This window comes from Saccopteryx leptura, chromosome 4, assembly GCF_036850995.1.
Source record: "Saccopteryx leptura isolate mSacLep1 chromosome 4, mSacLep1_pri_phased_curated, whole genome shotgun sequence".
Lineage (NCBI taxonomy): Eukaryota > Metazoa > Chordata > Mammalia > Chiroptera > Emballonuridae > Saccopteryx > Saccopteryx leptura.
The window spans coordinates 125,089,736-125,117,213 of NC_089506.1; the positions used below are offsets into that span (position 1 = coordinate 125,089,736).

The 27,478-nt window shown below is 55.5% G+C and overlaps 1 protein-coding gene and 1 long non-coding RNA gene across 10 annotated transcripts in view; one reads left to right on the forward strand and one right to left on the reverse strand.

Moving 5' to 3' along the window:
• Positions 1-2,077: 2,077 nt before the first annotated feature.
• LOC136403105 (uncharacterized) lies at positions 2,078-9,587 on the reverse strand. Of its 2 annotated transcripts, XR_010751100.1 has the most exons (5): positions 9,346-9,587; positions 5,609-8,788; positions 3,925-4,055; positions 2,474-3,483; positions 2,078-2,387 (listed from the first exon to the last, which is right to left on the reverse strand). It is a non-coding gene; the product is annotated as an uncharacterized lncRNA (long non-coding RNA). The 2 variants fall into 2 exon arrangements; XR_010751099.1 differs by having other exon boundaries at positions 2,474-4,055.
• A 378-nt stretch (positions 9,588-9,965) lies between these two features.
• BAIAP2 (BAR/IMD domain containing adaptor protein 2) overlaps positions 9,966-27,478 on the forward strand; it is a 73,261-nt gene continuing 55,748 nt past the window's right edge. For all 8 annotated transcript variants that reach the window (XM_066381496.1, XM_066381492.1, XM_066381499.1 and 5 more), the window contains exons 1-2: positions 9,966-10,121; positions 24,314-24,389. In XM_066381496.1, the coding sequence (XP_066237593.1) occupies positions 10,068-10,121; positions 24,314-24,389 (130 nt within the window). In that variant the 5' untranslated portion in view covers positions 9,966-10,067. The remainder of the gene's footprint in view (positions 10,122-24,313; positions 24,390-27,478) is intronic.

Consider the following 27,478-nt stretch of genomic DNA (forward strand, 5'->3'; position numbering starts at 1 on the left):
GCTGGGGGGTATAAATGATGCCATTACTATGATAACCAGTGTGGCAGGTACCGGCCCAAAGGACCTGAAAACAGGTGTTCAAACCAAAATTGGTGCATGAATGTTCACAGCAGCTCTATTCACAATCACCAAAGAATGTTAACAACCTGGTGTCCATCCAACAAGGGGATCAGCCCACTGTGGCCCATACAGATGTGAAGTACATAGCCAAAGGAGTCAAGTTCTGTTGGGCCAGACACAAGAGGTCACATGTGTGACTTCATGTCTGTGAAGTGTCCAGAACAGGCAAATCCACAGACACAGAACACAGCTGGTGGTGGCCACTGGCAGAGGGGTAGGGGATGGGGATGTACACATTCTAGAACTAGGTAGAGGCAGTGGCTGTACAACATTGTGAATGACACCAAAGGGCACTTTTAAAAGGCTTTTATGTTATGTGGCTTTTATCTCCATTTTAAAAAAGTGTCAGAGCTTTCTGAAAACACCTATCACAGCCTGAGTTGCTCAGGAGATGGCACAGTCCTGCACACGATCCCCGTGCAGGTCCCAATCAGGTCTGCAGGGAGCTGAAGGCAGACCTTTGTCACACGTGTTACTTTTTCTCCCTCACTGGGCCTGAGAAAGGGAAAGGTGCGAAGGAGACCTGTGGCTTTGCCTCAGGATAGATCTAGCCCCCACCCCACCCCCTCCACACACACACCTACAGCCTGTCCACACTGGCACTCTGCTGTCCACCACAGCCCCTCCACGCCAGGCCACTGCTCCCAGTGCCTGCCACCAGGTGGCAGCGAAGGTTCCTGATGTGGACCCCAGCCCCTACCCACCCTCTCTGCAGACAGGGGCCTGGTGCTGGGGTCACCTCTCCCGCAGGACGAAGCTCATACACCCAAACGCATCTGTGTCCAGCTCTGTCTACCGGACAGAAGCATGATGGTGGGATGGGGGCTGTCCAGCCAAACACTGCAGGGCTTTCCTCCTGGTCCCGCCCACTCTTCTCATACCTGACCGGCTCCAACAAGGAGCTGTGTCTCAGGTACAAGGGTCTCGGTTTTACTTTCTTGAAGCAGAATGGAAGCCACTGAGGTTTTCCCAGTGGGAACTCAACAAGCCAAGAATGGAGTAAATTTACAACTGAACCCAACACAGAGAGCCCCAGGGGCTCTGCAGCCAGGCCTGGGCACACAAAGGGCTCCAGAGAATCTCTCTCAATCTGGGTGAGAATTACCATATTTCCTCATGTATAAGATGCACCTTAACACGGGGGCCCGACATTTGAAAAAAAAAAAAGTATTTCTTAAAGTTATTGAACTCAAGTTTTTTTGTTTTTTGACAGAGACAGAGTCAGAGAGAGAGAGAGACAGACAGGGACAGACAGGAAGGGAGAGAGATAAGAAGCATCAAGTCTTCGTTGCGGCTCCTTAGTTGTTCACCGATTGCTTTCTCATATGTGCCTTGACCAGGGGACTACAGCAAAGCAAGTGACCCCTTGCTCAAGCCTGCGACCTTGGGCTTCAAGCCAGTGACCTTTGGGCTCAAGCCAGCGACCTTCTTGCTCCAAGCCAGTGACCTTTAGGCTCAAACTAGTGACCATGGGGTCACATCTATGATCCAACGCTTAAGCCAGATGAGCCTGCACTCAAGCAGGTGACCTCGGGGTTTCGAAACTGGGTCGTCCACATCCCAGTACGACACTCTATCCACTGCGCCACCGCCTGGTCAGGCTGAACTCAAGTTTTATTCATCATAAAATTCATACAACTCCTCATCACTGTCAAAACTCCCATCCATTAGCTTGTCCTCATCTGTGCCTGATGATGAATCACTGTCTTCAACAATGAGCACAAAAACCAGCGAGAAAAGGCGGGAAATGCAAGTAAAAAAATCTACAACCACTGTATAAGACGCACCCAGTTTATAGACCCCAAATTTTTCAGAAAAGGGTGTGTCTTATACATGGGAATACGGTAACAACAGATGCCAGTAGCCAAGCCACCAGATCTCCAAAAGAACTCCGTTTCTGCAAAGGTTGGTCAGACTGGGTGAACCATCCCAGGATCCACTTGGAGGGCTTGTTTTCCCACAGATGGAAGCTTCTTTTCTTTTCTTTTTTTTAAAATATATATTTTAAAGATTTTATTTATTCATTTGAGAGAAAGAGAGAGACAGAGAGAGAGAGAAAAGGGAGGAGGAGCAGGAAGCATCAACTCCCATATGTGCCTAGACCGGGTGAGCCCAGGGCTTCGAACCAGCAACCTTAGCATTTCCAGGTCGATGCTTTATTCACTGCGCCACCACAGGTCAGGCTGGAAGCTTCTTTTCACTCGGACAGCTAGGGGATGGCTAAAGTTTTCCATGAAGCACTAAAAAGATGTCTGTTTCTTCCAACCCTTGAGAAGAAAGAGAGCCTGATGATCAGGGGCAATTGACATTTTCTAGCTTGACACTGAAATAATTTTTCTCAAAATCACATTACTTTCTGAGAAGATGTGCCTGGGAAGTGATTCCAACACTGCACTCCAGCTAGCCGGGCAGTACTGTAGTTCCAACACTGTTCACAGGTCTGCTGCTCTGTCTGGCCTCAGGACCCTGGTGGCCCCCACTCCACATGGCCAGGGCTGGTCTGTGGCTTCACTGCTTTCCACAAGGCTGAGTCCCTCTGGGTTCCCTACCAGGTGCTCCAGGAGTCCCTGATCAGTTAGATACACTCCATCCCCATGGTGTCCACCCAGCCTGGCCCCTCAGCTGGTTTCACCTCTCCCTGCTCAGTTTCATCCAGGCCTTCTAGTACATTCTGGGGTGAGCTGCAGGAAGGGCTGAGGGCAGGTAGGTGCTGTTCAAAGGGACAGGACCTCACATTTCCCGAGCAGCCACCACCCACCTGGAAGTGCAAATGGCCCCCCTCCAAGGAATATACCTGGATCATAAGAGTTCCTGCTGTGTTAGGACCCACCCAAGTCACGACAGGGCGGGCAGCCCCAGACACACCTTCCATGTGCAACGATGGACATTGGGGGACCCCAATACCACTGCTTTCTGTCCCACTGCAAGGTATACACAGACCCAACCTGAGGCAGCCTCCAAGTCCCTGCTTTAGGAGCTAGGGGTTCCCAACTGGGGTTTCAGGATCTGCAAAAGAAAAAGACCTCCAGGCTGAAGACAACATTTTAAAATATGGTTTTAAATAAACATGGAATAAAGAGAGTGCGCAGAGCCCCCAGCAGCTGAAATCAGAAGCAGCCACCCAGAGCTGGGGCCATGCGTGCGAGCTCAGCAGCTCAGCGGTGTCCAGAGTGACTGCAGTGGTGAGAGCTGGGGATGGCAGGCATGGGTCTGCATGTCCTGCTCGGAGGGACCTATGACAACACACCCAGGGCTCATTCACCAGTGAGTCCTCCAAGTCCTCCAGCTTCAGATTCCAGAGAGCAACCTCCTCTTCTTCGCTCCAAAGTACCTTTCAGATCACTTTCAAGTCAATTTAAGTCACTGAAGAGTCAGAGTGATAAGAAAACAAAGGTGACATTTCAAGGGTGGATGGAGAATACTTCTGTGAAGCCCAGTCTTGTCTCCTCTCCTATCTGGGGAAGCCGAGTGACTACCAGAGCCCAGGGGTGCCTCAGTGTGGCCAGGCTGGGCAGTCACTTGGCTTGGTGAGTTGCTGACCCCTTGGCCTCCTCACCTCCAGCCCCTGGCCCCCTCACTGAAGAATCCCTCCCCAGGCTGGGTTTGCAAGCAAACTGGCAAGTATGCCTGAGATGGGGATCCCCCTGCTGCCTGGGTTCTTTGCCTGCCTTCAGCTTCCCCTCTCCCCACCCAATCCACATTTGGCCTTGGCCCTTGAGCTTGGCCTAAAGACCCAGTCTGCTGTTCGAGCCCCTCGCAGCCCGGCTGAAGGCCCAACAGCAGACCAGGCCCTCCCGGCCTCACCTGGGCCAGGAGGAAGCCAAGGGCGGGGCTCCCAGAGCCCTTGGCACCTGCCCGAATTACTTCAATCTGGTTGTCAGCGACTGTCTTCTCAAAAGAAAGTGGGTGACTGAGCTGGCAGACGCAAGATGACGCTGAAATATAATCAGAGATGGAAAAACACCCGAGCAAAACTCTGAGACTGGTTCGCGCCCCTGCTCTCTCCCCCACGCCACCTCCCACAGGAACATGCAGTCACCAGATGCAGATTATGTAAAGGGGCTGTTGCTGGGGAACCTTTCCCCACTGGCTGGGCCCTGGGCAACAGGGTTGGCACCTGCCTACCTAGGAAGCCCCCCTAGACCCTTCCCAGCCTGGCCAGGAGGGAAGTTCTAGAACTTTTTAGGCCACCTTGATAAGAGGATTGGGCCTGATCCACAGCCAGGAAGGACCTGTGGGAGGCCACACTCTCACCCCCACTCCTCCACCTTCCCATGTGGGAGCCTTAGCATCCCACTCAGCACCACTCCAAAGCCACAGATCTGAATCCCTTCTCTCCGGGCATGTGCAGCTCTGATGTCTCGTCATGCACCCTGTGAACGCAGGAGGAAGCCAGCACAGGTTTTCAAAGGCACATGGTTGAGTCATCTTAGGGCCATTTTGATTCTAGAGAAGAAAGCCTGGAACCATGTTCAGGTCAAGAGTGAGCAGATTTGAGGGGAAAGGGCAAATCTAAGTAAAAGACTGGGGAGGTGAGAGGGTGAGAATTTACATCTCAGCGGGCAGCTGGCCCAGGCCCCTCACAGCCCCCATCACAGGCAGCACTGCAGATTGGAGGACCCACTGTGCCAGATTCCTTCAGGGCAGCCAAGGCAGAGCAGACCCTGGGTGCTTATTATAGGACAGGCAACTGTTCCACCTGCTCACCCCACAGGGACCAGATTTGTGGTGAGGATAAGTACAATACTATCCTTCAGACCTATAGGCCAAATAGAGACTTGTGTTCAAGTTGCTAGCACCTTGCTTGTAATAAATTTTCAATTTTAAATAGTTAAATTTACACAATAATTGCAAAGACACCCAATCCCAACTCCCAGTTTTCCTCATTGGCAACATCTTTCTTTTTTTTTTTTTTTTTTTTTTTTTTTTTTTTTTTTTTTTATTTATTCATTTTAGAGAGGAGAGAGAGAGGGAGAGAGAGAGAGAAAGAGAGAGAGAGAGAAGGGGGGAGGAGCTGGAAGCATCAACTCCCATATGTGCCTTGACCAGGCAAGCCCAGGGTTTCGAACCGGCGACCTCAGCATTCCAGATCGACGCTTTATCCACTGCGCCACCACAGGTCAGGCTCATTGGCAACATCTTTCAAAAGCCTGGTGCATTTGTTACAATTAACCAGCCCACACTGATCTATTTATTGTCGCTAACTGAAATACATACTGGATTCAAGTTTCCTTAGTCTTTCTCTGTTGTCTCTTCTCTGCTCTAGGCTCCCTATATGACATAGAGTGGTCAGGTCTCTGCAGGCTCCTCTGGGCTGTGAGAGTCTCAGAGTTTCTTGCTTTGGGTGACCTTGACAGTGCTGAGGCGTGCTGCCCTCCTGTTGAGACTTGCCCGTGTTTCCCTCGCAGTTAGATTGGGGCAATGGTTTTGGGGGAGACCACAGAGGTAAGTGCCCTTCTCTTTACACCAAGGCTATACATGTACTCACAGTGGCTCACACTCTTCATGTGACCTGGTTCACCTGGAGATGTGGTTGTCAGCAACCCCTCTTCCATCATGTCTATCTGGAAGAAGTCACCATGCAAAGCCTGTACGTAAGGGCTGGGGTCTTCTGTGTGCCCCTCTAGGTACCATTAGAGATGTCCCCTTGAATCACTGAAACACATTAGGGGCTCGCCTCCAGTTCTCAGTGCTTCTCCTGCCTTGTTTACACCTAGACTCCTCTTACGCTCTGCTGTGGCATGTACCTGCCCATCTCCACTTACAGGTGGGGCCCTGAGAGGCCAAGAAACTCACCCAAGCCCTAAAGGGCTACTGATGCTGCTGGTGTCCCGGTGATGAGCTCCTGGTAACAACGTCCATTCTGTGCCCACTCTCTCAATGGCAAACCCACCTGTGGACGTCAGGCCTAATCCCACAACAGGAAACTCAGCTCTGCCTTTCTCACTGGAAAAAGCCCGCGCTCTGGAGGTGCTGAGATGAGTTCCTGCTGCAGGAGGCAGGACTCCCAGCTTGTGCACTCCAGATCCCAGGCACCTCCCCGAGTTCTTGCTGATAATGCTGAGGCACAAAGAATGTGGGCCTGGCTGGAAGCTAGGAAACAGTACTCTGAACACAATCTGTATAGTTTTCCCTGGTGACCCTGGCCACAGGCTGCCTGGAACACCTGGCCTGGAGGCTGAGGATGAGTGAGACAAGGCCCCACTCTAGATGCCTGCTCCCACAGAGCTCTGTACTCCAGTCTCTCCTGCTCTGGAACTTTCTGGTTATCAATGACAAGTGCTTTAATCCAGGAAGAAGAAAAGGAAGTATTCTGATTAGGTGGATCTTTCTCTTACACAGGAGGCTGCCAGGAGGAAGAGGGGGACAAGAAGCTCCCCTGACAGGCACAAAATGTCCCTGTAATCTAAGACAAATCGCCACCTCATCAGGCCAAGCTCAGCCACGCCGAGTTAGGCTGGTCAGAGAGAGGCACAGAGGAGGGGACTGCTCAAAGTTTTGCTGGGCAGTCACCTTGGAGAGAGCACTCCTGCTCAGCAGAAATTCACAAGTTCTTAGGCTGGCTGCCGTGCCAGGAGAGCAGCTTGCAGAAAAGCAAAGACTGTCATTCTGTAATTAAATCCAAGACCCCACCCCACGTGACGATGACGCTGAGATGGAGCCACTTACATAACATGGCTAAAAATAAGCTAATGAAACGCTGCATTCATCCTGCGTCCAGCCTCTCTCCTGGGCTGCCTACCGGGACCAGCAAGCAAGGGTTACCATGTGCAGCTCCCTGTGATCAGGTTCTCACCTCTGACCCCAGCTTAGCATGCTGCATATGCAAGGACCCAAGCAGGTGCATGGGGCAGGGGATCCTCTGGTGCAGAGCTGGGGTGCTAAAGATTATCATGGCTACATGCCTCCCTGGTCGCATGGGCCATGGACTTGAGGACTGGTGATCAAAGTGAGAGAAAACCAGTGGTGTATGGGTTCCAGTCCACATGCTTCTCAGGGACTTCTGATAAGCTGCTCATTTACAGACACCTGTTCCACACCCTCCAGAGTTCAAGGAGAACACCCTGGTCTGGGCAAAGGCAGAGCACCTGGGGTGCTGGTGGCTGACCCTCCCTGCCACCACTGGCCTTCTTGCTATTTCCTTGTGAGGGAGGTGGGAAGAGCAAAGCTTTCCCATTTCATCATGATAGTGTCCTGCTGGTCTTGGAGAGGGGTGGTCCAGACCCCAAGGTTGGGCAATGATTTCCCAGCTTCACTGACTGCCCACCTCAGAGGAAAGGTGACAGGAACAAAATGAGGCTCTGAGAAAAAAAAAAAGGTGCCAGGACAAGTACACCCTCCTGACTCCTGGAAGCTGGCATTGGTGCTGAGCTCTCGCACCCAGCCCACTGCCTGGACTGGTCCTCTGCTTAAGTCCTCGGTTCTTAATCTTGGTACTCAGCCCCACCCCAGCCACCATTGTCACTTTCAATGGCTTCCAAGAAAGTGAGAGTCATAGGACACTGGTGGTCTCCTGGCTGGGGCTCAGGCCTCCACTTTTCAGCTAAGGGGTGGCCATACCCATGCTGGAGACCTCTCTGGAGGCTGGTGACTTTCTTTTTCTTTTTTTTTTTTGTAGGAGGCTAGTGACTTTCTCAGCTTGGTTCTCCATGCGGCATAGGGATGTCCACCCCACCCACATCCTGCCTCAGCCCCATGTGTCTTCTCCATGCTCAAGGCAGGATGCTTCTTCCTTCTCATCACTGGTGGCAGATGATTTGTGAAAGCTCTTCTGACTGATGGCTTCCCTCCCAGGTGACCTCCTGCCCAGCTGCCAGGTGGAGAGAGCAGACCCAAGCAAAGCTGCTGAACCATTAGATCACCTGGAAGGAAGGCTAGGCTGTGTGGGTCTTCTACCTTGGCCACTACCAAATGTAAGCAACCAGTTAGTTGGGCAGGAGAAGACATCAGGACCAAAGCCTCCTAGAGGGTCAAGCAGGACTGGTGACCCCCAGAGCTTTTCTGGAGGCCCCTCTCCTCCCTCTACTGTCCCAGAACTCTTTCCAGGTTGACTCCCCTCCCAGAGTGACCAGCCTCACCCCACTCTCATGCTTTTTGTCCCAACCCTCCACTTGCCTCTGGGCCAGCAGCAGCTCGTCCCTCCCCCACCCAGCCTCACCTAGGCCTGTGGCCTGTATGGGGCAACAGGTGTGAGTCCCACAGTGGTTCAAATGGAAGTGTGCACTGACTGCATCAAGCTGGCCAGGAGAAAAGGAAAATAGAACCAACCAACACCTTTACTGTTAGAGCTCTAGTTTGAGCTGGCCCTCTGTCACTTGCAACCAAAAGAATCCCAGGAACTACCAACTGCCAGATCTACCTTAAAACCCTGGCAGGACCAAAGACAAAGGAGAAAGCGAGCCAGTAACTGGAAGGAAATGGTCAGCGAAGAAAAGACTCAGAGTTACGGGGGCAGAGGGTGGGGTGGCAAACACTTCCTGGATACTGCATTCCTTAACGTGCGTCCACAGCAAGGGTTGTGAGGTCCGTTAGGGTCACAGACGTGTACCGGGGCTTGTCTTAGTCTCCCTTGCTGTCTATCAGGGATTCGAGAGGTGTCCGGTGGGTCTGAGTTTTCCCAGGCGCCTGCTGTTGAAGGGGTGAATGAGGACTGTCCAGAAATGAGGTGCTGGTGGAGAAGGTCAGACTTAATGAAAGGGAAACACTCAGACCTTGTACTTTGCAATGTAAAGCAAATAATCCTCCCCCTCCGTTAGTCTAATTTATGCAAATATTTCTCCAAAAGACGCGTACTGGGAAGGCACTGTGCCAGCCTGGTCAGCTTCCTCAGCAGAGCCGCCCAGGAAACTCCTCCAAACCCAAGCCGGTCTGATCCCGCGATCCACCTACCAAGGCTCCCCTTCCCCCAGGTTTCCCAGCACCGTCTACTACCTCAGACCCCCCCCTCCAAGAGAACACTCCCAAACGAGGACTTCCGCCACCACGAGGGTGCCCAGCTCCCCATCCCCAATCCTCTCTGCAGGATCCTCTATCCACCCCTACCGCCCCTCTCCAGAACCCTTCCCTCAGGTCGTCCCTCCTCCAAAGTCCTCGTCCGCAATCCTCCTCCCCCAGGTTCTACCCTCTTCAGAAGCTTGGTTCCAAGCGTCCCTGCCGCCGGTGTCTCCACTTTGTTTCCCTCCCCAGAAAGCCGGCTAGGGGGTCGCCGCCACCTCGTGGACTTACCTACGAAAGTGCCAGGTCGAGGTCGGACCCCTGGGACAGCGCGCCAACCTCTCCCCATCTTTTACCAAGCCGCGCGGCCGGTGTCCGAGCGGCTAGGGCCGGTCCCCTGCCTAGCGCGATCCGCGACCCCGCCGCCTTCGGGGAGGTCTGGCCCCACAGAATCGACACTTTGCGAAGTGCCGCCCGCATGCGCCTCGGCCGCTAGCAGTCCTCCGCACCACCACCTTCTGCTCCTTTCTTCCTGAGCCACGCCCTCGCCCCCGCCTCCCCGCCCCCAGCCCAGCTGTCGCCGCAGTCACCCCAGGCTGTTCCCACGGCCCCAGCCGGGGCCTCGCCTCCGCCTCCGCGACCGACAGCGCCTCCGACCAATCGGTACCCGGTGCCAGCCCCAGTGCCCCACCCCTTAACCCGCCTCCTCTCCCCCGTCTTTGGAACCCACCAATAGAAAGGGAGGTATGGGGCGGGGCCTGCCGGTTGCCGAGCAGCGGCGGGCTGGGCGGGGGCGGGCGGCCGAGGGTGGCAATCCGGGAGCGGCGGGGGCGGGCGCTCGGGGGCGGGGCCTGTGGGAACCGGGCCTGCGCAGCTATAAAGGCAGCGGCTGGTGGGTTGTCGTGCATTTGGTTAGGTTTCGCTCTCGGTGGTTCTGTGTTCGTTTCGCCCGCCGCCACCCCCGCCGGTACCTGCGCACCCGTTCCGGGCCGCTGTGCAGCTAAACCAGCACCATGTCACTGTCGCGTTCGGAGGAGATGCACCGACTCACGGAAAGTGTCTATAAGGTGAGCCCCACGCCGCCCTCTCTCTCGGGCTCGACCTGGCGGCCACGGGCCCTCAGGGTTCTTCCCCGCGCGGCCACAGTGACCCGGCGTCGGCTGGTCACAGGTGGGCGCGGGCGCCTCCGTCTCGCCAGCCCGCTCTGTCCCCACGTGCCCGAGACAGAGTGGAGAGGGGCGCGGGTTTGGAGCTGAGGCTACCGGGGGAGGCCAGGGTCCGGGGTCTGCGGTGCCCGCGGCCGCGGCTGCCAGTCGCCCTGCCCCGGTCGGCGTGTCGATCCCTCCAGGCGCGGTTACGCAAGCCTCTGGTCACTTTTCCTCGACAGGCTTTTACCTTCCACAACTCCGTCCCGGACACTAATGGACATGGCCCAGGTGGGAGGTCGCGCGGGCAGGTTGGGGGGGGGGGCAGATGATAATCCATCATCTTATGTAACCGCAGAGGGAGAAGACTAATTGTGGAGGAGGTTGGCGCGCCTGCCTCTGCTCTGGTGTGTGTTAAGAGTCGGATTCGGATCCACATTCTCCTCTGGAAGTCACCGGGAAGTCCCCCGGGCGGCCGTACCCCGTCAGTGTGTGATTCGTATACCCATTAACAGGCCCCGAGGTTTCTGCTCGTTTAGCGTCCGTTCCCTCGGTCTAGGACACCCCCCCACCCCCAACAAACAGATCGGGCTGAGCGTCTTGGGCCCGCTGCGGTTCCAGACGCCGTTTCGCAGGAGAGATTTGCCCTGGGCGGTCCTCAGCGAGCCAACGACAAAGCTGTGCTTTAGTTTAAAACTGTGTCTTAAGGTTAAGTGGCAGACTGGGAGACTCGGGTAGTTGGTATTTGCAGGGCAGTTGCTGGTTTATGGCAGCTACATGGGGTTGCAACGCTGGCAGAGCAACAGTTTCTAATTGTATCGAACAACTATGGCTTCTCAGCCAGTGGCCTGCCAGAACGGCTGAGTTCCCGGAACTCTGGGAGGCAGAGGAAGGCTGGGGAGGGGGGTGCCCTCTGCCTCCAGCTGGAAGCCCAGCGGACAGACTGCGCTACTCTAACACAACCTAGGTAAGGGTTCTGAAGTTGCAGCAAGGCCATCTGGTTAGTTCTGAAGCCCCTTTAGGGAGGCTGGTAAACAGGAGAGGCTGCCTGGGAAGCAGCCGGAAGAGGAGCAGCATCTGGAGTCAGGTGGAATTTGTGCTGCACGTTTCTGGTTGTGTTGCTCCGTAAATGCTGTCAGGGGAGGAGGCTAATTCAATTATTAGTCATTAGTTCCATTACAACTTGCTGCTTGTTGCAGGGGTGGGGAGAAGTGGTGGGCATAGTGTGCCGCCCCCCCCCCCCCAGTTTCTGTGTCTTCTGCACTTGAAACCATTAAATGGCAACTCTTGCGGCAAGAATTACGAGGGGCACATGATATGGCTTTGCTCTGGGGAGTCCCTGCCGTCCTTAATAAAAAATACCTGGGCAGGCAGTCAGGCGTGCAATTATGGCTGAGCAGCTTTCCATGGGACTGTGATTTGTCTGGGAGTCTGAAGTGAGGTCTGTCACACAGGATGGCAGCCGAAAACTGTTTAGAGAATGGCGTGTGCAGTGACTTGGAACTCCTCTGGGATTAGACTGGAGGGTTTGGGGTGCACTTTCAACAGGCAAGTCTGTGTTTGTGTTTGGCGGGTCAGTGGATTCATGAGCTCCCATGGGAAGGTGCCACAGGCCTGCACTGTGGGCAGGTTGGGTTTGTGCCAGTGCTCTTCCTGCCAGTCTTGGAGTGCGTGCCCTGGTACCTTTTTGTTTTGTCTTGGGAATGCGAGGTTGCTCGGCAGAGCCAGTTCAGGTTAGGCAGCTTCGGCATGCTGGCCAGGCAGAAAACAGCCCACAAGAAGGCATAGCCAGAGCCACGTGTGTGCAGCCCTGGGCCAGTTGGATGGGTCCTTTATCTTGTCTGAGAATGGTACAGTCTCTGTGCCTGAGTTAGTGGCTTGTGGAAGAGTGGCTTGGATGTGGTCCTGCTCAGTGTCACCTCTAGCTGTGGCTCAGCTGTTTGCTTTGGCCCCAGCGTCCCCTCAACTGCAGTTCTGAGTGGTGTTTGCCTGGCAAAGAAGGGTACGTCAGGGGCGCTCTTCCTTGGCTTTGCTGATTAAAGCAGGGGAATAAAATGTACAGTGTGCATCCTCTCCCTGGAGGAATCTGTAAGGCAGACATTGCCCTCATTCTCTGTGGACCGGTTCCCATGGGACCCGTGTCCTCGGGGGATGTCGTGGAAGGCGAAGGGAGAGGAGTAGAATGCCTTTTAGTTCCCTCTGAGAGCTCACCCTTAGACCTTCCAGGGACTGGGTGTAGGCAGCTGGCACAGCCTGGCTCTCAGGGCAGCCCTGGGTAATTGCCTGGGGTGAGGGACAGTGTGGGAAGTAGGCATCCACTGCTCAGAATGAAGCTCACACTGTAGTCCTCTTGGGAGAGACCTTCCACATCCCTGCACACTGGAGAGGGGCTTCTTAGCAGCTGATCCTGGCTCCTGCTGGTCTTTCTGGAGAGTGACTGTCATGCTGCCATCTTTCTCATGCTCCTGTATCCCAGCAGCAGCCCTGGCTCCCAAGTGACCTGACGACTGTGAGGGTGGTAGCTCTGACACTTTCTCTAGGAACAAAGTGCCATGGTCTCAGCCTGTCCTGAAGAGATGGGAGATGGAAGACAGCCTAAGGAGGAAAAAGTCCCAAGGAAAGCCTCAGGCATTGCTGTTCCCAATGTCCTGGGCCTTGGCTAGGCGGGTCACCAGAGGTTATCTTCACTCTGCAGCTTCTGTGGGAAGCTGGCCTGGCTATTTGCACCTTGTAAAGGTGGTGGGTGCTAGCAGGATCTGCAGCCATAGTCGGGCATGCCACCTCTGGTGCAAAGTTGGCATTCAGTACTGGCAGAATGGGGTCCACCTGGGCAGGTGAGAGCCCACCACTGGCTTTTCTGCTCAAGGTTTAGCTGCCCATCTTCCTTTGCCACACTCTATTCACTCCTCCAGATAGGTGTTTGGGGGAGTGGTGGGAACAATCCTCTGTTGCTGACCTCAGATCCCCTTCATTGTCTCTTATGCCTGGACAGTCACAAAAACTGTTGGTGGCCATCAGAAGCCTGGCATTTAGAGTGGACAGAGCTCAGCAGGCCCCCAGTCAGGTGGTGAAATGGATTCTCAGATAGGCACTTCCTTGGCAACAGAAATGCCTACTGGGTGGAGCAGACTCCAGGGTTTGCTTTGCTAAGGAGGCGAGGAACTACAGCACTGGGCCTATCTCTGTGTGTGCACGTGAGCCCGTGAGAGTATGTGTGCATTAGTGTGTGCGCATGCGCATGTATAGGTGAATGTATACATGTGCGTGGGTGTGGTACTTTGCTTTGCTTCAGACGTGTATCAGGGTGGTCCATTGGGGGAGCATCTTCCAACAAGAAGCCAAGATCTGGCCCTGGCCGGTTAGCTCAGTGGTAAAGCGTTGGCCTGGCGTGCAGGAGTCCCAGGTTCAATTCCCGGCCAGGGCACACAGGGGAAGTGCCCATCTGCTTCTCTCCCCCTCCCCCCCTCCTTCCTCTCTGTCTCTTCCCCTCCTGCAGCCAAGGCTCCATTGGAACAAAAAGTTGGCCCAGGCGCTGAGGATGGCTCTGTGGCCTCTGCCTCAGACGCTAGAATGACTCTGGTTGCAACAGAGCAACGCCCCAGATGGGCAGAGCATCACCCCTGGTGGGCATGCCGGGTGGATCCCGGTCGGGTGCATGCAGGAGTCTGTCTTACTGCCTCCCCGTTTCCAACTTCAGGAAAAAAAAAAAGCAGCCAAGACCTGCTATCCCCACATGGACTGTTTGCGCATGCCTTGACGTGCTGCATGGTAGCTGCCCTTCCTGCTACCCACGTATCAGCAGTGGTGCCTCTTCCACTGGCTCTCTGGAGTAGGCAGGGCAGCAAAAGGCAATTAGTTTCCCTGCCATGCTGACGTCTGAGTTGACCAGTTCCAGCAACTCCTATGCCCAGGTCACATCCCAGGGAGCATTGGCTCCATGGCACCACTCTTGTTGACTCACATGGTGGTAGGTGCCAGTGTTTGCTGGTGAATGTAATGGGCAGCTCAGGGCACTGGACCAGGCACATAGCCCTATGGCATGGGTGGCCCTTTGGCATGCTGGCTGGCCCTACAGGGTCTTGCCTCCACTGCCATCCCAGTGGGTTCCACCTTGAGCACATGTGCTTTGCTGGGGAAGTCATTGGCTCCTGTGAGTGACCGGTGTGCACTTGAGACCCAGGGCAGAATGGCATTCCATGCTGGCCCAGGACTCATGGGCACAGGCAGTGGGGAGAGGGCGAGCAGGAACTGTGTTCTTGTTGCCACCTTGTTTTGTACTGAAGCTCCTTGAGGGCCAGCACAGTCTCCCCTTACCACCATCCTATCATGGGCAGTGCTGGCTGCTGAGCAAGGCTCCATCCTCCCTGGCAGGAGACAGGGCACAGCAGGCCAGGAGGGAAACCGAGGCCCAGCTAGGTCCTGCTCTGGGAGTCCAGGATGTTGCCGCAGGACAGGCAAGGGACAGGTGAGGCTGGCCTTGCTGCTCACTTGTCCCCACTCAGCTCTGCGTGGCACCCTGTGAAGAGAGTGGCTGGGGTGAGAGGCAGGACTTGATAGGAGACTGTGTCCTGTGTTGAAAGGTGATCTTAAGACCTTGGGCAGGTGGGGGCGCTGCACCTGGGTGAGCTGCCCACAGATGGCATGTGGCCTCAGAGCCTCAAGCTGGCCCATCACCTGCCTTTGGCTCCTCCTCCAGCTTGTACTCAGGAGCCTCCACATGCTATAGAAGTCCTGTGAGGTCCCCAGGCACCTGCAGGCCAGCAAAAAGGAATCCCACCTGACTTATTCTGGCTGTGTAGCCATTCAGTGTCGCTCCCCCTGTAGCACGCACAGTGGCCAGGTCGGTTTGGGTCCCTGTAGGCTCCGTTGCTGGTTCCAGCAACTGCTTGGGGCCTGGTGCAGCCACTCCCCACGTCCTGGGTGATACAGCATCCTGAGTGCCCTGCCACACTTCTGAGCGGGGTTTGGGGGCGCAGCATGCGTGAGCTGTCTGGACACATGCTGTCAGATCCCATGTCCCCTGAGGTGCTGGGATACACAGGGACCACTGGGAGCAAGCAGAATGCTGCTTTTTGATTACTGCTTGTGTATTTCGGAATGTTCTCGTAGAATTATTTGGACAGACCTTTTCGTTGTTGTACCTCAGGCACGTGAATAAGAGGGTCGGGTTTTCTGAAACATCATTGCATTCGGAGTCTGGCTCTTCTGAGCTTTGTCCGGCTCACGGCTGCCATTGCCAGGTGCCTCTCATCTCCACCCTGAGCCAGGTGTGCTGAGTTTTCTGAGTAAGCCTAGGGGATTTTCTTTCAAGTCCCTGAACTTTTGTTTTGCCATTTTTATTGCTGGAACTTTTTCTTTTCAAGGGAGAGAAAGAGAAAGGGAGAAAGGAGAAGAGGAACGGGAAGCATCAACTTGTAGTTGCTTCTCATGTGCCTTGACCAGGCAAGCCCAGGGTTTGTAACTGGTGACCTCAGTGTTCCAGGTCGATGCTTTATCCACTGTGCCACCACAGGTCAGGCATCTTTTTGTTTCTTGATCAGAGAATGTTTTCTGACAATAGCCAGAACCCTGGTTCATTTTTAGTTGCTAAATGGTTTGTGGATGTCCAGGTTTGCCTCCTGCCCAGCCATATGAGGGACAGTCACCAGCTGGGCCTTCACAGTGACAACATACATGTTGTGGGTCATGACATGCCCTGGGATTTCATGGGTGTCTATGCTGTGATAGAAATAGACATCTTAACCTTGGAATGAGGTGGGGAGAGGGTGTGCCGCCACCCTTGAAGCTAGAGTTTCATCCAGTGGGGTGTTTGCATGACCCAGAGTCTGTGCCCCCCTGGGGCAAAGTTGCCTTGCTGCTTCCAGCCTGGGTATGGTGGGGACAGAAGTGTCACTGCCTGAGATGGCATGGACCTGGGGTCCTCCGACACCAGCTGCCCCTCTGAGCCCATGTGGTGCCGCTCAAGCCCCCTCTGCCCTGGCCAGCACTCTGCAGGAAGAGGCTTTGTCCCGATAGCCACCTGTTCCCTCGTGTCTTCCCCCATGGAAAGCAGATCCTTTGCAGTCCAGGGACCGATGGAACTCAAGCCATCCCACCCCTGGGAATCCAGAGCCTTGTTGGCTGCAGGCCTAGAGGTGCCCTGGACCTGCATTTCTGCCGGGGCTTAGGTCAAGCCAGAGGCAGGAGTCCTGCTGCAGGCTTCTTGCAGAGGCCTCACCAGGTAGAGTGCTGTGAAGATGCTGCCTGGGCCTGGATGGTGTCATGCTTGCTGTCATTGGGGGAGGCAAAGTGTCAGCCAGGGGCCACCTGGGCTGTGCAGTCTGCGGGTCATCACACATAACGATGAGTGACTTCTGATGGTCTGCTTGAGTCAGGCACGGTGCTGAGTAGTGTGTGCTCAGTGTCGTTGATTCCTAAACCAGCTACTTGTGGGGCCCTGGGTGTCTGGCTGGAGTGAAGTTAAGCAGCCCATGCCGTGGTCTGAGCCAGGGTTGGAACAGGGCCTGTCCGAGTCTGGCCTCTGGCTTCCAGACCTGTTGCTTCTCCCAGGAGTCCCCCAGCTTCAGGCAACTGTTTCAGCTTTAGCACCACTATTTTCTCGGTAACGGTTAAGTGGGATGCTGGACTGCTTCCTGGGTAAGTGGTGGTCAGGGTTATTGGCTGTGAGAATGGAATGTTCTTTGGAATCAGGAGGGTGGGGGCAGACAGTAGGGAGGACCAGGCTGAGTCTCTGCTGTTGACTTTGGTGCCAAGTGGCCTGTGTTCGGGATGGCAGCCTGCTGAGCAGGGAGGGCATGTCCCAGGGTGTGGCCCAGCTTGCTCACCAGTCATTTCTCATTCAGTGGGAGCCCGCCCGTGAAACTTGGGTCAGAACTGCCTTGGGGATGAGCACAGGTCAGGGGCTTTGGAATGTTCTAACCAGTTGGTCAAGCAGTAACCAGGCAGGGCTTTGTTGTCGGTGACAAGAACAGCACTAAGGCTCAGGCCTCTGTGTTGCAAGAAGGAATGGCCAGAGTCTTGGTCAGCTTGGGCCACTGGACCTCAGACCAGGTGAGGCCAGAATTCTGGAGGCCAGAAGTTCAAGATCAAGGAGTGGACTGGGCTCTTGTTCTGAAGCCTCCCTCTCGGCTGACTTCCCCGAGTCTGCCATCCCTTGTGTGTCTGTCCCGTCCGCCTTTTCTCAGGGGACATCTGTAGTGTGGGGTGAGGGCCACCCTGTGACCTCATCTTGACTTGATTACGCCTGTAAAGACCCTCTTTTCAAAACAGTCACCTTCTGAGGTCCTGGGGGTTACCCTTCAATACATGAAAATTTAGGGGACAGGTCCAGCCCCAAACACCCATTGGGCTGTCTCCCCCTCTATGCTATGGTGTGGGGGTCATCTGAATGCTGTCTGTTGAAATCGCAGTGACCTGTTTCCAGGCCGCTGGTATCTCAGGCCCTGAGGGGACCCCTCTGACCTTGTCAGACAGCAGTCCTCAGAACGTGAAGCACGCCTTCTAGGGCCCTCACTGTGATTTCACCTGGCAAATTGCCGCGGGAGCGAGGGCTAGCGTAGTACCTCCCACAGACAGTGAACAGAATGCACATCCTTGGGGCGGGCCTGAGTGGTCAGGGGCGCATGTGGCCCAGGCCTGCATGTTGGAAAGTGCTTGCGGTCCATTAAGAAACTCTGCCCACTGAGCTTGTGATGGGCAGGACGTGCCTCTCAGACAGTAAGGAAGTGGCCAGGCCACTGGAGCTCATGTTTGGACTCTGCTGCTAGCGGCTTCTGGTCTGATGGGGTTTGTCAGTTCCTGTGGGGCTGGCTTAGAATGGCAAAGACCTCACCTGCCTGGTGCGCCCTGTCTCCGTGCCCTCAGCAAGAGCTGGCTAGAGGCATCCCTGACCTGGACCTTGATCAGGAAAAGTCAGGCTGGAGCACCTGAGGATTGCAGGCCTGAGAGAAAGCTGGGGGTGGGGATGCGGGCGGTCTAAGGCCCCTGGGGGTGGGGATGCGGGTGGTCCATGGCCTGAGGAGTCAGTGATAGTTCCTAATACCAGAAGGGGCTTGGGGATGGGGACCTGGGGGCCCCGGGAACTCAGGCTGCTTCTTCCTCATCCATGCGTGAGCCTATGTCCACCACCTGAGGCAAGCACGGAAAGGCCTGGTGTTCGAGCTAGGACTGGGGGAGTTGGCCAGGTTTTGTCCTTTGTCCTGATGTCCCTCAGCCCACAACTCAGGCCATCCGCTCTCCCAGGGCATCCAAGCATGGTGAACAGGAAGGGGTACCCACCCTTTGCCTCCTCCTGAGGGGAGGCCAGTGTGCACCCTGGTGTCACTCAGGGCACTGTGGCAAAGGCACACGTCATATTATTATGTTGGCAGCTTCTTGGGAAGCTGAGGAGGCCAAGAAAGACCATAGCCCTTCTAAGACGACCCTTGGTCCCTGGAGCAGCATTCAGCATCTCAACCACCCCCTGGCACCTCCTCCATCTCCCTTGGGGGCAGGGACTCAGCCCACTGCTCTGGAACAGTCCAGGCACCTGTGTCTAATGCTTATTCCCATTGCAAAGTACTTTTTCATAGATCCTCCTCTGGAGGCTATGGCCAGCTTGGTCTCCCATGCACTTGTGTCGCCCTGGTTCTTCTCCCCACTGGAAGCTGTTAAGCTGAGGCCATGAGAACTGGGAAGGGGAAATCCCTGTGGCCCAAAGGCAGTTGTGATCTGTGAGGGGTTCATGGCCCACAGAGGAGTCCCAGGCAGAGTATGGGGAAGGGAGCCTGGTGCTTGTAAAGCATTATCAGCCCGCTTGGTTTGTCCCTGGCTCTGACCAAATGAAATCCAGCTCAAAGCCTTCCTCCTCCAGGAAGCCCTCCTAGCATCCACTAAACTCCTAGAGTTGATTTTATTCCTTTAAGGAAGGTCCCCAGGACAGATACCCAGGTGTTAGAGGGGGACAGACTCCTCTTTACCCAGAGCCCCAGCTAGTCTGTTCTTGTTGGGGGTGGGCAGGGTGCTGCCACCTTCTAGCAGCATCTAGATAGTGGCACCACAGGTCCCTTGTCCTAAAGCTGGTGCCTGCTTATCCTGCCATCACAGCAGATGTGGGAGGTGGTTCGGGCAGCAGGGCACCAGGACCCTTGGAGTCTGGGAGTCATGTGTCCTGGGTGAGAAGATGGGGCAGGCACCTGGCCTTGCTCTCGAGTGACCAGGTGGCCAAATATCAGCCCTCCTGGAAAGGAGGCACAAAGCAGGAAGCCTGCCTCAGCCTGACCCCTGTTCTGACGTGGAGCAGGCACCTGGTCCTGTCCTGCCAGCTCTGGTGGCACTTCGGGACAGGGCTGGACCTGTGTTCTGGGAGGGTGAGCCCAGCTATACAGCTGGCCTGTGGCTGAAGCAGGAACCAGCGGGCAGGCTTAATCTTTGTCTCTGCCCGTCTGTAAAACAGAGCAGTGACACACAGACTGGTTGGTTGAGGGTTTGGGGGATGGGCGTGCAAAGACCACACTCACTGAGTGAGGGTCTAAGGCAGGGGTCCCCAAACTTTTTACACAGGGGGCCAGTTCACTGTCCCTCAGACTGTTGGAGGGCCGGGCTATAAAAAAACTATGGCCTGGCCTGTGGTGGCGCAGTACATAAAGTGTCGGCCTAGAACACTGAGGTCGCGGGTTCGAAACCCTAGGCTTGCCTGGTCAAGGCACATATGGGAGTTGATGCTTCTGCCCCTTCTCTCTCTCTCTCTCTCTCCTCTCTAAAATGAATAAATAAGTAAAAAAACAACAACAACAAAAAAAAAACTATGAACAAATCCCTATGCACACTGCACATATCTTATTTTAAAGTAGAAAAACAAAATGGGAACAAATACAATATTTAAAATAAAGAACAAGTAAATTTAAATAAACAAACTGACCAGTATTTCAATGGTAACTATGCTCCTCTCACTGACCACCAATGAAAGAGGTGCTCCTTCCGGAAGTGTGGCGGGGCCGGATAAATGGCCTCAAGGGCCCACATGCGCCGCGGGCCAGGCCGTAGTTTGGGGACCTCTGGTCTAAGGGGAGGGAGGCAGAAGGTGCAGCCCTTTCCTTTTCTTCTGCGGGTGGAAAAACTTTGCTCTTTGCAGCAGCTCTGCCAGGAAGTTGCTGGATAGGGGCCACTGGTGGGAATCAGAGCTGGGGGGGTGCCTAGTCCGCGAGCTGGCCCAGGTGCTGGAGCAAGGCCCCGGTGCTGCTCCTTCCTCGTTTCCCCAGACTGGAGACCAAGTATCCCATGGCCCTTTGTCCTCGCTATCTGGGCAGCCCCGTGACCCAAGTAAATCAAAATGGCTGTCACTGTCCAGGAAGTGGCTAGGGGCCCAATGACCTTGCAGGGCTTGCAGCATGTGGGGTCCGAGGACTGATGGCCATCTGTGCCCTGGTCAGCCCCTCCGGTTGGCTCCTGCAGAAACACACAACTGGGGCCCAGGGGCAGGATGGGTGGCTTGGCCCTGTAGGTGTGGTTAGGGCCTGGAGTTCCTGTGACTCCAGGGGCAACAGGGAATCAGCTTTGTGATGTCCGGCAAGAGGGCGACTGTGAATCACCACACCTGAACTTGCTAGTGTCTCTTCACCCAAAAGAGACTGTGTGCTGTGGGGGTGTTCAGGAGCCCTGCAGTACCCAGCACCTACAGGCACCTGGGAGCTGTTTTGAAATAAATGTTGAGTGACCGGTGGGTGACTGAAGACGATGCCCGTGCTAAATGCAGTTCCTGCCCACAAGCGCTACCAAAGATAACAGAAGCTATCGCCACGCAGTAGCAGGGCTGGAACAGATTTGGGGGTTTCATATTGCACAGTGCAGGTGTTAGCGTGTGAAGAATATGATGGTCGGTGGCTCATGTAGGATTCTGTCCTGGCCTGGGGAGTGTGGTCCCTAGTGTGGGGTCCTGCGGCACCTCTGTGCACCCTGTGGCCACGGCCCCTGAGTTGCATGACAGGCGTGAGGCCAGCACCTTGAGGCTCTGGGTGACGACTGGTCTATGGTCTGTTGGGGTTCTGCTGAAGGCTGGCTGTGCAGAGGGCCACCCCTTCTGTGCCAGGTCTGGGAGCATCCCCCAGCCTTTCTTTAGTTTGTGTTGGCCTTTCAGTGTCAGTGAGAGAGAGATAATCCCTTCCCCTTCTAGAAGTGAACAGCCCCTGGCACGTGCCTGTGCCAGGGGGGGAGTTTGCATGTTTGGATCTCAGCTCTCTCTGAACAAAGCATCCTTGAAGAAATACAGTGTTGCATCATTTCCAAGAAAGTGCAGTGTGGTGGCAGAGCATGGGGCCCTCCTCCGCATGGGGCCCTCCTCCGCATGGTGACAGGGAGCTCACGGTGTTCCTGTCTGTTCGTGTAGGCAGCTGCAGGGCCTAGTTCGGGGAATGGGGGGCAGGCACCATATGTGTCTGCATGAACCCTAGAATAGCTAAGGACTCAGTCTCTGAGAGGACCCCCTTCCCCAATTGGAGGGAATCAGCCCTTCCTGGGCCACTGAAGTTGCCAAGGACCTAGAAATGGAGGCGGGTAGGTGACCATTCACTGCGGCCCCCATCCCAGGTTTCCACAGGGAAGGAGGAACTCCCTCGGGGCACCAGCTTCCAGGGGAGACCAAGACACCTACCTGTAAAGTGACCAAGCCCGGTGCCCTGGCCACCTGCCCCTTCTTAGCAGAGTGGGGGCTGTGACCTGCCCCGAAGTCCTAACTGGCACCCCAGTGCCCGTCCTGCCCATTCGCTCCCACATTCATGGTGCGTGAGTTCAACTACTGAGGTAAGGAAGTGAAACCTGGCGTTGTCCCCATGTGTCATTGGGAGGGTGTGGGCAGGCCACCACAGTGGCCTCCTTGGTTGGCCTGCGCAGCTGCTGGCCTCTTTTCCCTAACACTCAGCATATTCATGTGGCTAAGAGGACAAGCTTGGTGGGACTTCTCTTTCCACATGGGGCCAGAGTGGGGGTGGGTGCTGCCCAGGAGCCTGGTGTGGGGGGCTGAGGTTCTGAAGCCACCACACTGGGTCTCGTGAGTGCTGGACCTCAAATGCTCACATTCTAGGATAGTGTCTCAGAGCCACGCCTGTCATTACAGAGAGCAAAGCTGGAACTCTGCGCACACACATTCATGTGCACGCACACTGGAACACCAGCTTCAGGACGGGACCTGCCCTTACGAGGCTCTTGTCTTGCTCTGTCCCTTTCCATTTGTGCAGACGCAGCCCTGGCGGTTTCCCTGCCCTGACAGGTCCTTGTGGCTGGTAAGGCAGCAAGGCCCAGAGCTCCGCCAGCCATATGGTAACCTGGTCTCAGAACCCTTCCATATGCCTGCCTGCCCATTACGTGATGTTTCCACCCCAAGTCTGCATTCCCTGAACATGGTGTGTCCAGACTCTGGGTTCCCCATTGCAATGTTTTGTCCCCAAACCAGTGACCATGAGCCCTCTGCCCCACATCGCGGTCCATTGTGTTCAGGACACGTGAGTAGTTTCTGCCAATCCAGTTGTCACTTATGTCACTCAGCAGCTCCGACAGGTCCTCTGTGTCTGCCCAGGTTCTTGGCGACAGTCTGGACCCCAGAGCCAGAACGGAGCCTTCTAAAATGTAGTCAGACCACCCAGCTCTCTACAAGGCGGGGACTCTGTCCATCACTGCACCGCTGCCTCTCCCCTCACATTGCACATTGTCACACTGTAACCTTGATGTGCCCAGTGGGCCCTGGCCCCGGCCTTTGCCTTGCTCCTGCTGGCTGTGTCTCCACTCTCTCCAAGGCTTGCTCAGGTCCCTGCTTCCCCATCTCAGCTGAGAACTCCCTTCCCCACCTCCATGGGAGCTGTCAGCCCAGTGGGGACAGGGCCAGGGCCTTGCCCATTGGGGTCACTGCTGTTTCCTCATGTGTCTCTGCCTTGGTGGTTATGCTGCAGGTGCATCTGGGAGCTGAGGTGCACCTGCCCTGGGGACTCAGGCACATGTTCCCTTCCTGGGTTCCGCATATAGCAGAGCCCAGTGGGCACTCTCTTAGCAAGCCTGGGGCCTGGCTCCAGGCACAAGCAGGTGGCAGCTTGGACATGGATCCGCACCCCCTCTGACCATGGGTCTTGGTGCTTCTCTGCTGTCACTCCTGGCCAAACTCAGGATGGGTGGTTGGAGGAGTGTGCCTGGTAGTGGGTTTTCTGGAGCCAGATCCCACTGCCATGTGGGCATCCATACAGCTGGTTGCACTGGTTGAGGGTGAGGACCAGGGATCAGAAAGGTATTACCTGGAGCCAGGGCTGCAGTGGGTTGGGGCTGGGAGGGAGGGGCACCATGGCCTCTGTTCACGCAGGATCTGGCGTCCTGTCACACAGGACCTAGCAGTCTCCCCTCACCCAGTGTCTTAACTCTCATCCTCAGGAAAGACTGGACACGTTGTAACAGGGGCCCCAAAGATGAGACATGGTTTCTTTGGAACTTTCTATCTGCATCTCATCAGCTTGGATTGGCTGTCGGCAGTCGGTTCAGATTCCCTGGGAGAACTTGTGTTTGGCTCTGGCTGTGTGTGCCTGTTTTTATGCCTGGTAATTAAAACATTTATTTAGCCTTCGAGTGAAAATCTAATTTTTTCAGTCTAAGAACTGCTAATGTTGGCACTGAGACTTCAGTGCATCAGGCAAACAGATTGGAGCCTGGCATTTGCAATTCAGGCTGTGGGGCACTAATCAGAGATACAGTTTGGTAATTGACATGTTGAATGTAGACTTCGGTGGGAGGGGGTGCCAGGCGCTGAGCGTCTGTGTGTGGCCGGCAAGTAGGCCTTCCTCAGCAGACTCCCCCCCTCCCCCCTTGGCCAGACAGGGTCTGGTGCCTTGACAGCCATGGTTCTGAGCTCCTGGTGTTCTTAGCACTGCCCCAACCCTGCACATAGTCACTCCTGTAGCCACAAAATCTGCCGCAGCGGGTTGCGTTCTTGTCCCTATTGCTCAGATGGGAAAAGCTTATTTGCCCAAGGGTGTTGTTCAAGGGCACAGCTGGGCTTGGACTCAGGAAGTCTGGCTGTGGCCCCTGAGAGGTGGCGTGCACCTGCACTTTGTTCTTGTGGTTGTTCCCCGGGTCACTGACTTGCTCCCTCTCCTCTCTCCCAGACCATCATGGAGCAGTTCAACCCCAGCCTGCGGAACTTTATTGCCATGGGGAAGAATTACGAGAAAGCCCTGGCAGGTAAGGTGGGGACCATGGTGTGGCCAGGGGACGGTGCATGGGGCCTGAGGCTGAATCTGTCCCTGCACGGGCATGGCCATGTCCTCAGGCTTGTCTTGTGACTGTGGCGAGCGCATAGAGTCTGGATTCTGATTTTGTCTGTGGCACCTAAAGACGGAGTGTGATGTCTGTCTGGGCTCAGATGAAGTCACGGTGGCTTCAGGTATGGGGGCTGAAGCATCTCCTTGGCGAGTGACCCTTCTGTGGCTCACAGAGAGTGCTGGGGAGTGGGATGCAGCTTGAGACCCCGCTCTCTCCAGCTCAGGGAGGGAACATGGTGTGGGTCCCCCACAATCAGGGTCCATGGATGCATGTGTAGGGCCAGCTGAGTTGGGCCATGTTCTTGGGCACCAAGTGCTGGTGCCCACCACACTCTTGACTGTATTGCTCTGGCTATAGCATCTCTGTGGGCAAAGCTACCCCACCCTTGCTTGACAGGAAGGGCTATGAGCTTTCTGTGACTTCTTGGGACCTCCACACCCAGGGGACTTTGTTGGGTGGGGTTTTAGGTTAAAGGTGACAAGGAGAGGAGAGGCTATTGACTCTTTTTTTTTTTTTTTTAGTTTTTATTTTATTTATTCATTTTTTTTTTTTTCCTGAAGCTAGAAACGGGGAGAGACAGTCCGACAGACTCCCGCGTGCGCCCGACCGGGATCCACCCGGCACGCCCACCAGGGGGCGACACTCTGCCCATCAGGGGGCAATGCTCTGCCCCTCCAGGGCGTCGCTCTGCCCTGAACAGAGCCACTCTAGCACCTGGGGCAGAGGCCAAGGAGCCATCCCCTGCGCCCAGGCCATCTTGCTCCAATGGAGCCTTGGCTGCGGGAGGGGAAGAGAGAGACAGAGAGGAAGGAGAGGGGGAGGGGTGGAGAAGCAGATGGGCGCTTCTCCTGTGTGCCCTGGCCGGGAATCGAACCCGGGACTTCTGCACGCCAGGCCGACGCTGTACCACTGAACTAACCGGCCAGGGCCTTATTTATTCATTTTTAGAGAGGAGAGAGAGAGGGTGAAAGAGAGAGAGAGAGGAGAGAGAGACAGGGCGGAGGAGCAGGAAGCATCAACTCCCATATGTGCCTTGACCAGGCAAGCCCAGGGTTTCGAACCGGCGACCTCAGCATTTCCAGGTCGACGCTTTATCCACTGCGCCACCACAGGTCAGGCCTCAATTTGTGTCTATGTGACAGAGAGAGAGGGACAGATAGGGACAGACAGGCAGGAAGTAAGAGAGATGAGAAGATCAATTCTTCATTGCAGCTCCTTAGTTGTTCATTGATTGCATTTTCACACATGCCTTGACCTGGGGCGCGGGGGAGGGGGGGTGGCTACAGCAGAGTCAGTGACCCCTTGCTCATGCCAGTGATCTTGGGCTCAAGCCAGCAACCCCACGCTCAAGCTGGTGAGCCCATGCTCATGCCAGTAACCTCAGGGTTTCAAACCTGGGTCCTCTGCATCCCAGTCTGATGCTCTATCCACTGTGCCACCACCTGGTCAGGCTAGGCTGTCAACTCTTGTTGTTCTTAATTGCCTGGTCACCTGGGGACAGAGCTATTCGCAGAGCCCTCCTGTCCCTGGGCAGTGGTGTCTAGGTGAGGGTATCTAGCTTCTTACCACACATGGGGGGATAGGGGGCCTCCTGTCCTGCACCAGTCTCATCAGGTGGCCCTGTGCCCAGCCCTCTGCCATGACCTTGGCCCTCCCTCTGAAGGGACTGCCATTGCAGGGTGACTGCTTTGACAGCAGAGAACTGTCCAAGAGACTGTACCCAAGTGCAGAAAGATGGCACCTTCTGTCCCCGCTTGGGGGTCGATGGTGTGGACACACAAACCTGGCTGCCCCTGGTCCTATGAGCTGCCCCTGCTCTGCAGCTCTGAGTGCCCCCAGGGTCCTGCAAGGCCAGAGAAGCATGGAGGCTCCTCCTCCTTTTCTGCCCTCCTGCCCCCACCCACAGGGCCTTTCCTCTTAGATGTCAGGAGAAGCTGTCCTTCCTGGAGCTCAGACCCAACCTGCAAGGTCTCTTTTTTAATGTATTTATTTTAGAAAAAGGGAGGAAAAGAGAGAAGCACTGATTAGTTGGTTCTTGTTTGTGCCCTGACCAGGGATTGAACCTACAACCTTGGTGTATCAACATGACATTCTAAAAACCAACTGAGTTACCGGCCAGGGCCCCAGCCCATAGGGTCTTAATGACAGTGGCAGATCCCAGGGTACAGTAGTGGCCTCTGTCCCGCCAGGAGTTGAGGGCAGAATCCTGAGTCAGATTCCTTCCCCTACAGGAGCTTGCAGGGCAGGGCTGGGGTGAGGGTCAGGCTCGCAGGGCCCACCGTCTCTAGCTCACCCTGCCCGTGGAGCAGGCCAGCTTCTCATGTCCACCTGGTGTGCCTGGTTTTTCTTATGCACACAGAGTGGGAATGGAGAGGGCTAGATGGTACAGACTGGTTTTTTGAGAGTCATCATCTGTGGGGCACGTCTGAGGCCTGGGGCTTCCCTATGGGATGATGTGACCTTGTTCCCAGGTGCGCTGCATCCTGGTCAAGGCACAGCCATGTTCCTGCCTGCGCACCCAGCTCTTTTTTTTTTTTTTTTTTTTTCCAAAGTTGGAAACGGGGCAGTCAGACAGACTCCCGCATGCGCCCGACTGGGATCCACCCGGCATGCCCACCAGGGGGCGATGCTCTGCCCATCTGGGGCGTCGCTCTGTTGCGACCAGAGCCATTCTAGCACCTGGGGCAGAGGCCATAGAGCCATCCTCAGCGCCCGGGCCATCTTTGCTCCAATGGAGCCTCGGCTGCGGGAGGGGAAGAGAGAGACAGAGAGGAAGGAGAGGGGGAGGGGTGGAGAAGCAGATGGGCGCTTCTCCTGTGTGCCCTGGCCGGGAATCGAACCCGAGACTCCTGCACGCCAGACCGACGCTCTACCACTGAGCCAACCGGCCATGGCCCACACCTAGCTCTTTAATGTGAAGCACAGGTTTCCTTCCAGGTCTTTCCATCTCTGCGCCCCTGCCCCCCTGAGGCTGTCCAGGGTGCCTGTGTATGGAGAGTTGGAGCTTC